At 40.6% G+C, this 10424-nt stretch overlaps 1 protein-coding gene across 1 annotated transcript; it reads right to left on the minus strand.

Annotated features, from left to right (window-relative positions):
- Positions 1-1225: 1225 nt before the first annotated feature.
- On the minus strand, positions 1226-8708 carry LOC143935787 (keratin, type I cytoskeletal 19-like). The gene is made up of 8 exons (XM_077459897.1): positions 8001-8708; positions 7378-7460; positions 7141-7297; positions 6119-6280; positions 5490-5615; positions 5192-5412; positions 4821-4855; positions 1226-2558 (listed from the first exon to the last, which is right to left on the minus strand). The coding sequence occupies exons 1-8, from the start codon at positions 8691-8693 to the stop codon at positions 2458-2460; spliced, it is 1578 nt and encodes a 525-aa protein (XP_077316023.1). The 5' UTR covers positions 8694-8708; the 3' UTR covers positions 1226-2457.
- Between the last annotated feature and the right edge of the window lie 1716 nt (positions 8709-10424).

Here is a 10424-nt window from a genome sequence, read left to right on the forward strand (position 1 = left end):
AGAGAGGATTGTAGTGACATGGGGTGTATCTGGGAGGCCTGGCCAATCCCCAACTAGGATTGGCCGGGGGCAGCCTCCTATATATTTCCAGGGTAAGCCTGCTGGGGGAGGAGTTGTCAGGTGGAAGAACTGAGTGATGGAGTGTTAGGCTGTCATGGCCTTTGAGGGAGCCCCCTTCTGGGGAAGTGATCTTGGGTCTGGAGCTCGGGGGCTGGGAAGGATTCCCTTCATACAATCCAAACGAGGGGTGTCCTGAACTGGAGCAGGAGAGCGACAGCAGGGAACATTGCGGGGAAGTTATCGGGAGGGATCCATCTGGGGTCAGTGAATGACAGGCACAATTAGAAGATCTAGTAGAGACATGCCAGGAGTGTATGTAGAGCCAGAGAGAGAGACTGTGATGTCGCTGGAAATAGAGACAGGCTTCTGCAGCCAGAAGGGTTGGCAGTGTCTGCTGGGACCCGTAGTCCACTTAGAACACAGATAGCACAAAAATACTCTTTTCAGTTACTATTGGTTGCTACGCCAAAGGAGACTGCAGATCCCTGCCAGCAAATGTTGAATCCAGAACTGTTGGGCCTTGTTCAGTGTGGGGTCTAACCATGTGCTAGCTGTGCCAGGAATCAAGTAGAAGAAGCAAAGATGACTAATAAGTGATGTGCTGGAGGAGTATGGAGCTTTAGAGACTGCAAATACAGATAACAAATATCTTTGATTTGCGTAAAGTCAATTATCTTGGCATCCCATGTTCCCTTTACCCCATCCAAGTTAAATCCCTCAATAGAACCACAAAAACAAGCTGATGGACTGTTTATTGTCCAGTGAGGAGTAACTGGAAGTGAATGCTGGACTTAGCAGGGTGACGGGTAGAACTACTACACTCAGTGACCCCACGGGGGGCACCGCTACACAATTATATAATAGAAACTACTAGAGGTGGCATATGGTCTGCTTTATATGCTTCCTCAACTATAAAGAGTCTTTTACCACTCTCAGAATCCCTTGCACCCCCTTTCCTGCAGTTTCTTTCTCAATTTAAGCCACAAATGACCAGATGGATAGTAATGTCTGAGTATAGATGCTGGCCCTTGAAATCTTGCTGCCCTAGGCACGGGTCCAATGGTGCCTTGTGGGCACTAATATGAAAGACTATTTAGAATTTTTTTTTTATTATGGAAAAATCATGTGCATCATTAATACCACACACACAGCTGATTGCATGAATATAGGATTTGTTTTATTGAAAATGTAGTAGGTGACAAGGACAAGAGAATGATGATCAAAATTCACCAGATTACTGCAGTAGTACACAAAAATATAAATATAGTCACAATAATCCTAAAACATTCTAAATAACCAGAATCTAGGGCTTAGCATGTCCACCACAATAAAATATGAATTTTGCATGCTAATAATCCATTAATATGTACAATGGTAGACAATACAAATATGTTCATAACATATCATTATAAAACCGTAAAATGTTTCAACTCTATAATAAAACCTGCACACAATTATGTTAATAAAACCCCCTAAATTCACAACAGAAAACTAGAGTTCCACTTGAATTAAGCACGTGTTTTATTTGTGCATTAACGTACTATAGGCACATTTCAAGATGCTGTTTTTGGATCTTTTTAATCGGAAAATACATTGCGAAGGAGAATTCAGCAAAAATTCATATTCTGGTCTATACTGTTCAGACTGGTTCATATTCTAACTCATTTTGCATATGCTCATTGTAATTCAAAATGATCGATTAACTCACTTCTTCTGAGCAAAGAAAACTGCATTGCAACTGTATGCACCATAAGAGCCTGTTTACGCTTGAAAGTGTTACAATAACATATTCACCACAACTTACTTTTAGGGCATTGTGGTACCACAGGTTATTTGTTTTGAATGGGTCCCAGGTAAAAATCCTTGCGCTTTATTGTTTTCTCCAAAGCACTACAACATAACCCATATCGTACCATGTTGTATACTGTGTCATACTATAGCATAGATGCTTTCTGTTCATGCATTTGGGTGACATTCAACGCTGTTGCAGAATAAATGGCACTGCAACACATTGCACTACATGTTGGCACAACATCTGCACATTAAAAGGAATCTTTGGATCTTTAAAAGTGTTCAAAGGCCTGAACTCTGTAGCTTTTGTAACACGTGAGTTAATATCTTGAAATTAACTTACAATTTAGGTAAACTTGAATCATCTACCACCAACCTCTAAAGTTGAACACATACTGTATCTAACTATTCCTAAACCTTGAATCATTTCAGTTATGTCTACTGGGTATCTTGGTGGATCTAGTTCATGTCTCATACCAAGTTTTGCCTAGGTGAATCAGATACTGAAGGCCACATAAGAAGAAGACAGAGGAAGACACCAAAAGACTTTCTAGAGCTAGGATAATACTATTATCCACAGGGTTCTCCAGAAGAGTCAAAAACACATTAACAAAAATTATGGTGATTATGATGTTGATGATGACTTTGATGATGTCTATAATGAGTGGGGCTAGTCACATGGTGAACTTTCACTGTGTGGTGAGATCCTGAAAGTAGAAGATATGATAGTTCAAATTAATAAAGATCTATGTCACATTAAAAAGGGATGCAAATTGTCTATGTCCCTCATATCAATCCACTATATTACAATTATCATTGTTAGAGTTGCATAATTAGTTAAGTTGAGAAAACTGCTTATGTACCATGAGCAGGGGTACCTCGAGACCTGAAATGTATTTATTTAGTAAAAAAGTTGAGAAAGTTTGCCTTGGACAAACATAAACTACAGTATGTATTTGAAAATGTAGTTATTCCTTTATGTTTTGCAGTATCATGAATGCACACAACATTTGTAGAAACTGTCTACAGCTAGAATAAGTTCCTGTGCAAAACTATTCCACATTTTCACAGCTGAAAACTACTGTGGGTCCTTTTTGGACCAAAGCCCACCATTGGCACATGGTAGGAAGGGAAACAAGTTGCTGTCTAATCATTCATAATATTGGCACTTTGAATGTTGTTTGTCCCATATACAAGCCGGGCATATCAAAATTCACAGCAGATAATGTGACTGCCATGGAAATCATTAGCAAAAACTGCCTGGAAATATCTGGCTACATAGTGATTTAAGCAACGTAAATTTCAGATAGAATTTTGGAAATATATTTGGCTAAAATAAACGTTTATAGAGTATGACTGCTAATTAAAGTGATTGGTATTGGGTTTCAGTAAACAAATGTCATTAAGATGGAGATCATACAGATGGGGAGGTCTTTAATAAACAGGAACTTTATTGAAAAGTTTTCGTAATACCATACAAAACAAGGATCGACAGTTATACAGTTAATACAATCAACAGTTATAAATGTAGGCCAAATGGCCAAAATAACGATACAGTTGCAGGAGACAAAAGTCATTGTAATAGTTTTTGTATCATCTGACAAAGGTCAGTATAGACCAATAGTCTAATGCCTTGTACACATGGTCGGACATTCCGACCACAAAATCCGTCAGATTTTTTCCAGACGGATTTTGTCCGAATCTGGTCCGATACACACGGTCGGACGAAGTTGTCGGAAAATCCGATCATTTGGAAGTCCGATAGAGCCCACACACGATTGGATTTTCCGAAAATTTAATCCGATCTAACTTTTTCCGTTTGAATTTCCGACCGTGTGTACAGGGCATAAGATATTTGGTTATTAACTGTAGCCCACACACAATCGGATTTTCTGACAATATAATCCGATCTAACTTTTTCCGTCGGAATTTCCGACCGTGTGTACAGGGCATAAGATATTTGGTTATTAACTGTAAAGCACAAAATCTTATGAGGGACCATCAAAACAGGGGTCCCAAAGGTAGGGAAAATATGGGATATAAAATGGTGGCAGACCAAGGAATATAAATATATACATGATGGGTAGGGCAAGATTTTTTTTGGTTTCCTGAAGGAATAATGGATAGTAATGCCAAATAGGGCAAGCTACCATAGGCCAAATACAGCACATGTACAGGAAAAGATTTAATATTGATAAATAAGTCATCCTTTCCAATCTCTCAAGAAGGCCTCTGTGTCAGAGTTTATTAATGGGGTTGTTAGGGGACAAAAACAGATAAGGGAGGTAGGGGTTATAGGAGAACCAAAGGGGGGCATAGGAGGACACCAATTGTTGGATGGGGTGAGCTACAGAGGGAGGGAGGAAGGAATAGGGTGGCCTACCCGGGTCATGGGATGGGGGTCACCTTTTAAAGAATCTGAAATGAGGTCCAAACCCTATGGCATGGTGTCTAAATGCCACTAATGTCCATATACCAGTTAAAATGTTTCCCATATATTACATTGTACACATATTTCCACCAGCTTGTGCCCTGCTTTTTAATGCCTAAAGATTCTCTGTGCAGCCCTTATATTTACCTGAGCCCAACCTCGATCTAACCCTGTGCACGAGAGCCGTGGCTCTCTCTGCTCTCTCCCTCCTCATAGATTCAAAGACAGTAGCAGGAGCCACTGGCTCCTGCTGCTATCATTCACAGTCAGTGAGGAGGGATCGGGGGTGGGGTCAAGCTACATTGTGTGTGTGTCTATGGACACACAGAGCCCGGTTGTGAGCAAGCCCCCACAAGTGCCCCCATAGCAAGCTGCTATGGTGGGTACTCTGCATGGGAAGAGCCATGAGAGCAAACAGAAGAGGTGGATCGGGCCTGTTTTGTGCAAAACCATTGCACATAGCAGGTAAGTATGACATGTTTGTTTTTAAAAAAAATATAGGTTTACAATCACTTTAAGACAATATATGTTTACATACCATGGCTGTCTCCTAGAAAACTTTGATTTGAAGTGCTGAAATGTAAAACACACAGTAAAGAATAATGAAGAAATATATGGTATTCTGACTATTCTGTATGGCTTTATGGTTTAAATAATATATTGGTAAACAAAATGGAAACATTTTATTAACTGTCTGGTTTAAGAATTAAACTGTTCTCCAAATTGGATTGTTCTATTCTGGTGGCAGATTAAATATTACAGCAAATAATTTATATAAAAAATATATTAAATATAACAATTATTTATTTCATCTGATAAGATTAAGTGTGAATAGGTGTTGCTATAAATTGAGGCCTGCGTGTTTTAAGGAATATTAGTTCAGTTACTTGTCCTGTGTGAAATACATACTGGATATCATGACCCTCCAATAGGCGCTTATAGGTGGCGATCTCCATCTCCAGGTGAGTCTTTTGGTCCATCAGGATCCTGTATTCCTGATTCTGACGTTCCAGGTCAGATCGCATCTGGGCCAGCTGGGACTCTACATTGTTGATTAAACATTGTAATTGAGCAAGTTGAGCCCCAAATGTGGCTTCTGTCTCTGCCAAGGAGTTTTCTAGAGCTGATTTCTAGGAAAAAATAGAGAAAGATTGTATAAACTAGTCATTGACACAAACTTTATTAATTGGCTGGCAATAACACTTACCAAGCTGAGCTGGCTTTGCAGATCGATTTCCAAGGTTTGGATGGAACGTCTCAAGTCAATGACTTCAGTTTGTACAGACTGGAGTTGTTCAGAACCAGAAGCAACTTCACGATTCAGTTCCTCAGTCTATATAAATAGAAAGTTTATTAGAGTCATGTACCACTTTCTGTGAAGAAACATATCACACATTTTTAATATACAGTTGCTAGGTTTAAGTTGATTTGCACATTTATATTAGTTTTTATATATTTCAAGTTATGCCACTGCATTTTTTTCCTTTGTGTACTTAGGCAACAGCCTTAAAGCCCAGTTGCACCAGTGCCCCAATAAACACTCACATCCCTAATCAGGAAGCATGAGCGTGGCCATTGGCCAGAGTAGTTGTAACTGTGCAAGGGGTGTGGTGGACATGTGAAGGTTTCTATATGAGATCAGTGGTCCTGATGTTCACTGTAATGGGAAGATTGGGATGGTACAGTACAAATGAGCATTAAAGCTCATCAATATTTATTGTTAATTGGAATATAACCATGAAGTAATAGGGCCTAATGATCAAAATGTAATCGATTGCTATCCCACTTTTTTTCTAACAGGTTCAACAAGCTTTTTTAGTCTACAAAAAGACGTACCCGTTGTCGGAAAATAGTTTCCACCTCTCTCAGATTCCGCTCCATCAGATTCTCATACTGCTCTCTGATCTCAAACAAGGTTCTATTCAGATCAGCCGATGGAGCAGCATCCACTTCCACATTGACCCTGGCACCCAACTGAGCTTGCAAAGTGTTGACTTCCTGTAAGAAAAAAATTTAGAAACTAGTTGTGTTATGGGTGCATTTCTGAAGATCGCCATAATGTGTGCTTTAGAACCTGTGTTGACTCTTTTTTGACGCTTTTGGGCTTATGTTAATGTACAAACGTAGTGGGCTTTTAGATGGATTTGATAATAGTTTGAGACATTTCTGAGATCATCTAAAGTGTTACTAACCCCCCTGTGGCACCTAATGGGTTAATCCTCTGCATTGTGTAGAAAGACTGTTTGATTCTGGCTTCTCTGATCCTCCTCTCCTTTCATTGTCCCCTAATAATTTCCTGATAACACAGAGCCTATGGAGTCAAGCTGCACATGCACAGTTTGGTGTGTATTGGTACAGAGTTTTCTTTTTCTTGGTAGAGTGCATGTGATCAGCACAGGGCCAATCAGCACTAATCAGACAGAGGGTCAGGAGTCTTGCAGTTTTATAGGGCAGTCAGAAAAGTCCTCCCATCAGCTTTAACCAGTGCTCAGCTGGACACTAATAGAAGTCACAAGACTGCTCTGACTGCTGATGAGAAAATGCATTTAGCAGTTTTAATTTACTAAAATAATTTCATTTCCATCTTCTGTGTACCGTGGGAGACCAGATATAGTGAATGCAGTGTCCTGGGTTTAGTAACACTTTAAGTTCATTGACAAATAAAAAAAAGATAAAAAAATAACAAAAGGTGTTAAAAATTGTCAGTTTCCCACAGATGGCCCAGGATGGCAGCATACCTCTAAAGCAAAAGTGATTTCAACAATATTTACACCTACCCTGTAACAACACATTATAAAATTATTTTTCTTAAAAGAAATGTCTGATTTATCTTAAAAAAGGGGTAACAGCAATCCCACCTCCCCCTGGTTCCTCTTTATTAGCTGCAGTTCCTCCTGAAGGTTTTCTACTTGTGCCTGTAGATGACATATTTCCCTGGTAAGTTCTTCCAGGAGTATACGAAGTCCATTCACATCAGCTTCAACACTGCTTGCCAGTTGGCGTTCCATTTCATACCTGGTGACAAAAGGAAGACAAAGCAATTAATGCTGATATTGATAATAATCATGAAAGACATGAAATATAGAAAGGCCTACTTGTTTCTGAAGTCATCTGCTGCTAGACGAGCGTTGTCTATTTGTAATACAATCCTGGCATTTTCCACAGAAGTTGAGGAAATCTGGAAATTATAGTGTTAATTATTTATTGCAAACAATAAATTCATAGAGTGCATTTACCTAATCTTTGTCCTGTAACAATTAAGGTAGCTTACTGCATATCTATTACTGTTTGCACTGTAATATGACTTAAGGTACATTTACACTAGCCACATGCTAAAACATTCCCTTTTAGCATTCAGCTGGTATTCAGCAATGGTGATGAGTGGGGCCATTGCTTTTACAACACAAGACATTGTTTACTTTTTTATTAACTTTATTGAAAGTGTACAAAGTGAACGCTCCATTCAGGTCTTTACACAGTCCTGTGCTGAAGTGTCCTCCATTGCCATCTAGTGTGCTGCAGAAAAATGGTGCATTTCTGTAACACTTCAGAGTGCCCAAAAGCATGAATGAAATGCACTGAGACCCATTTCGGGTGATTTATAAAATATGTAATCTGGTATCCTTTTGAAAACCTAATTTGCCTAATCTGTTTTTATATTTTAAATTTGTAGGTGTCAGGGTGAGTTTAAAAAAATATAAATGTATAATTTATTTACCTGGCCTTGAAGCTCTTGAATGATTCTGAAGAAGCCGCTGTAATCAGGTAAAGTGCTGGGTTGATTCCTCTCATACCACTCCCGGATATTCCTTTCAAGCTGGGCATTCTGTTGCTCTAGGGAGCGAACTTTTTCCAAGTAGGAAGCCAAACGATCATTTAAATGCTGCATGGTTTCCTTCCCATTGACATTGAACAAACCATGATGGCTAACAATGCTTTTATGGCTGCTGCTGTGAGCACCTCCGTGAATGTGCTTGGATATGGAGATTCCTTTGCCTCCTGATCCTCCATGTACACTGGGGACTCTATAGTGATTACTGTGATGAACTTTATGGGAACTTTCATGGTGGGTGGCATGGGATCCTCTATGATGAGAACTATGAGAACCTGTAGAATGGAATCTGTGGGAGCCTCCATGGTGGGAAGTATGGGAACCTCCATGATGTAAATTATGACATCCTCCATGATGAGAAGCATATGATCCCCCGTGGTGATCAGAAGAGTGGTATCCTCCATGATGAGAAGCATGAGATCCTCCATGGTGGTGAGAAGAGTGGGATCCTCCATGATGGCTAATTGAAGATCCTCCATGAGAAACACCATATGTGTGGCTTGGGATCTTAGAAGGATGATTACCAACATGGCAGCTTCCATGGTGTGATCCAGCAGAGGAGTGACCACCGTAACTCATGATGATGGATTTGGGTGGTATAGATCACCTAAAAGTGTGTGTTTCTGGATGTCCTTCACGATATATTCTCTATTCATTCTGCTGTCTTATATATGGAAGACTGGGAGTGCCACAAAACTTTAATTACTAATATTAATGTTTACAAGTATCTCTAACATTAAACATTTGGTTATCTGCTTGCTTGGAAAACTTTAGACCATTGTAAAACAACTTCACAATAATTCATTTATTACTGCCCAACTCATTAGAAACTTTTGCTCACTCCACTCTAAAGAAATAACAATAAAGGAAAAGCCAACTGACTTGGCTGAACACACCTCAAATAAAACACTCAAAAATGCAATATTGAAATGATAAACTAATGAAACGGTTAATCACAGTATGCAGTTGGTCTAAAGCTGCACACAAAGCATCAGATTTATTTTCAACTTGATCAAGCTTGTTTGAAATATATAACTACAGCGGTAAAGTGTCAAGTACCACTCAAACAATGTATTCACTGAAGGGGGAACTCCTATGTAATTGGGGGACTCAGGTGATCAGAGACCCCTTACATCAGAGTTGTCCTTTATATACACTGTAAGGGGAGACTCTGACACAAAGGGCATCTCTGCAGACTGTGATGTGACGGGCTCTTTGGATACCACAGAGATCCCACTTACATTCGCCTTTACCCTAGAGTCTGCAGAGCTCCCCTTTAATCCAGTATACCAGACAATAAGTATTTCTTGAAAGGGGTCAGGTCAGCCATAGCAGCCTCCTCGCAGCACAGAGCCTTTTACTTTATATCACCAACTCCACCCCCCACCCAGTATGTGTGAGCATTGTCCTCCCCTCCATGGGACTACAAATCCCAGCATAGCAGGCTGGGCTCCTATTTCTCAGCTGCTCTCCAGTGCCCCATACACAATGTGACTGGGAAAGACTGCACTACACAATCTCCCTGCCTGCTGCAGTGCCGCACACAAACGGCGGGTCCTCCTCACCACAGCTAGTTCCCTTGTATGCAGAGCGGACGCCGGAGGCGGGGCACTCAGAGGCAGAGCAGGGAGGAGAAAGATACACTCTTCTCTTCTACCAGGAGCGGTCCTGGCAACCAATTATTTTCTCAACAGTGATGGGCTGTGGCAGCCCCTGCGGTGACAGGGGGCAGGATGTGTTCAGATGATTAAAACAATGCTATAAAACCGGTTTGCTCCTGTGAGCGCAAGCCACTGGCCATGGTGCAAGCAGGTGGTGGAGTGATATTCAGCTCAGGGAGCCGGAACTATAGTGGTAGCATTGGAAAATGCGACCGCCTGTCAGCTTACTCCACAGCCCGTGGCTTGCACACACAGGAGTTACATAGCCAAATGAAAAATAGTCCCATTGCAGCACTGCCATTGTCATATAGCAGAGATGCCAAAATGGAGATTCCGCACATACTGCCAGAAAAATAGCCCTGCGGTCTGCCAGATGTGCCTGAGCATTTGGGTGTGCCCAGGAACACCCGGCACACTCCGTGCGCACGCCTATGCCAATAGAGCTAAATGATGAAGGTGGTAGAAAGTAAATTTGCAGAAGAAAATACTCACACATGGTATAGTTTGAAAGGGCCATTTTCAAGAACTTGTGGCTCAGAGGAAGTTCGTTCAAATTGTTCACAAATTAGGTAGAGGACAGAGGACCTGCTTTCAAATTGTGCTGAGCGAGAATAAGGAATTTCTGACCACACAGCTGAGCAGTTACAGA

The sequence above is a fragment of the Lithobates pipiens genome, unplaced genomic scaffold (genome assembly GCF_037356315.1).
Source record: "Lithobates pipiens isolate NorthernLeopardFrog02 unplaced genomic scaffold, aLitPip1_a1.2 Scaffold_28, whole genome shotgun sequence".
Classification (NCBI taxonomy): Eukaryota; Metazoa; Chordata; class Amphibia; order Anura; family Ranidae; genus Lithobates; species Lithobates pipiens.

Bases quoted from the DNA above. Each gene is read 5' to 3' on its own strand.
- LOC143935787 (XM_077459897.1), bottom strand. From the start codon at position 8,693: ATGAGTTACGGTGGTCACTCCTCTGCTGGATCACACCATGGAAGCTGC. The intron at 5,413-5,489 runs GTAAGTGTTATT...ATTTTTTCCTAG, and splicing joins TGCAAAGCCAGCTCAGCTTG to AAATCAGCTCTAGAAAACTC. The intron at 4,856-5,191 runs GTATGTATTTCA...TTTACATTTCAG, and splicing joins TTGGAGGGTCATGATATCCA to CACTTCAAATCAAAGTTTTC.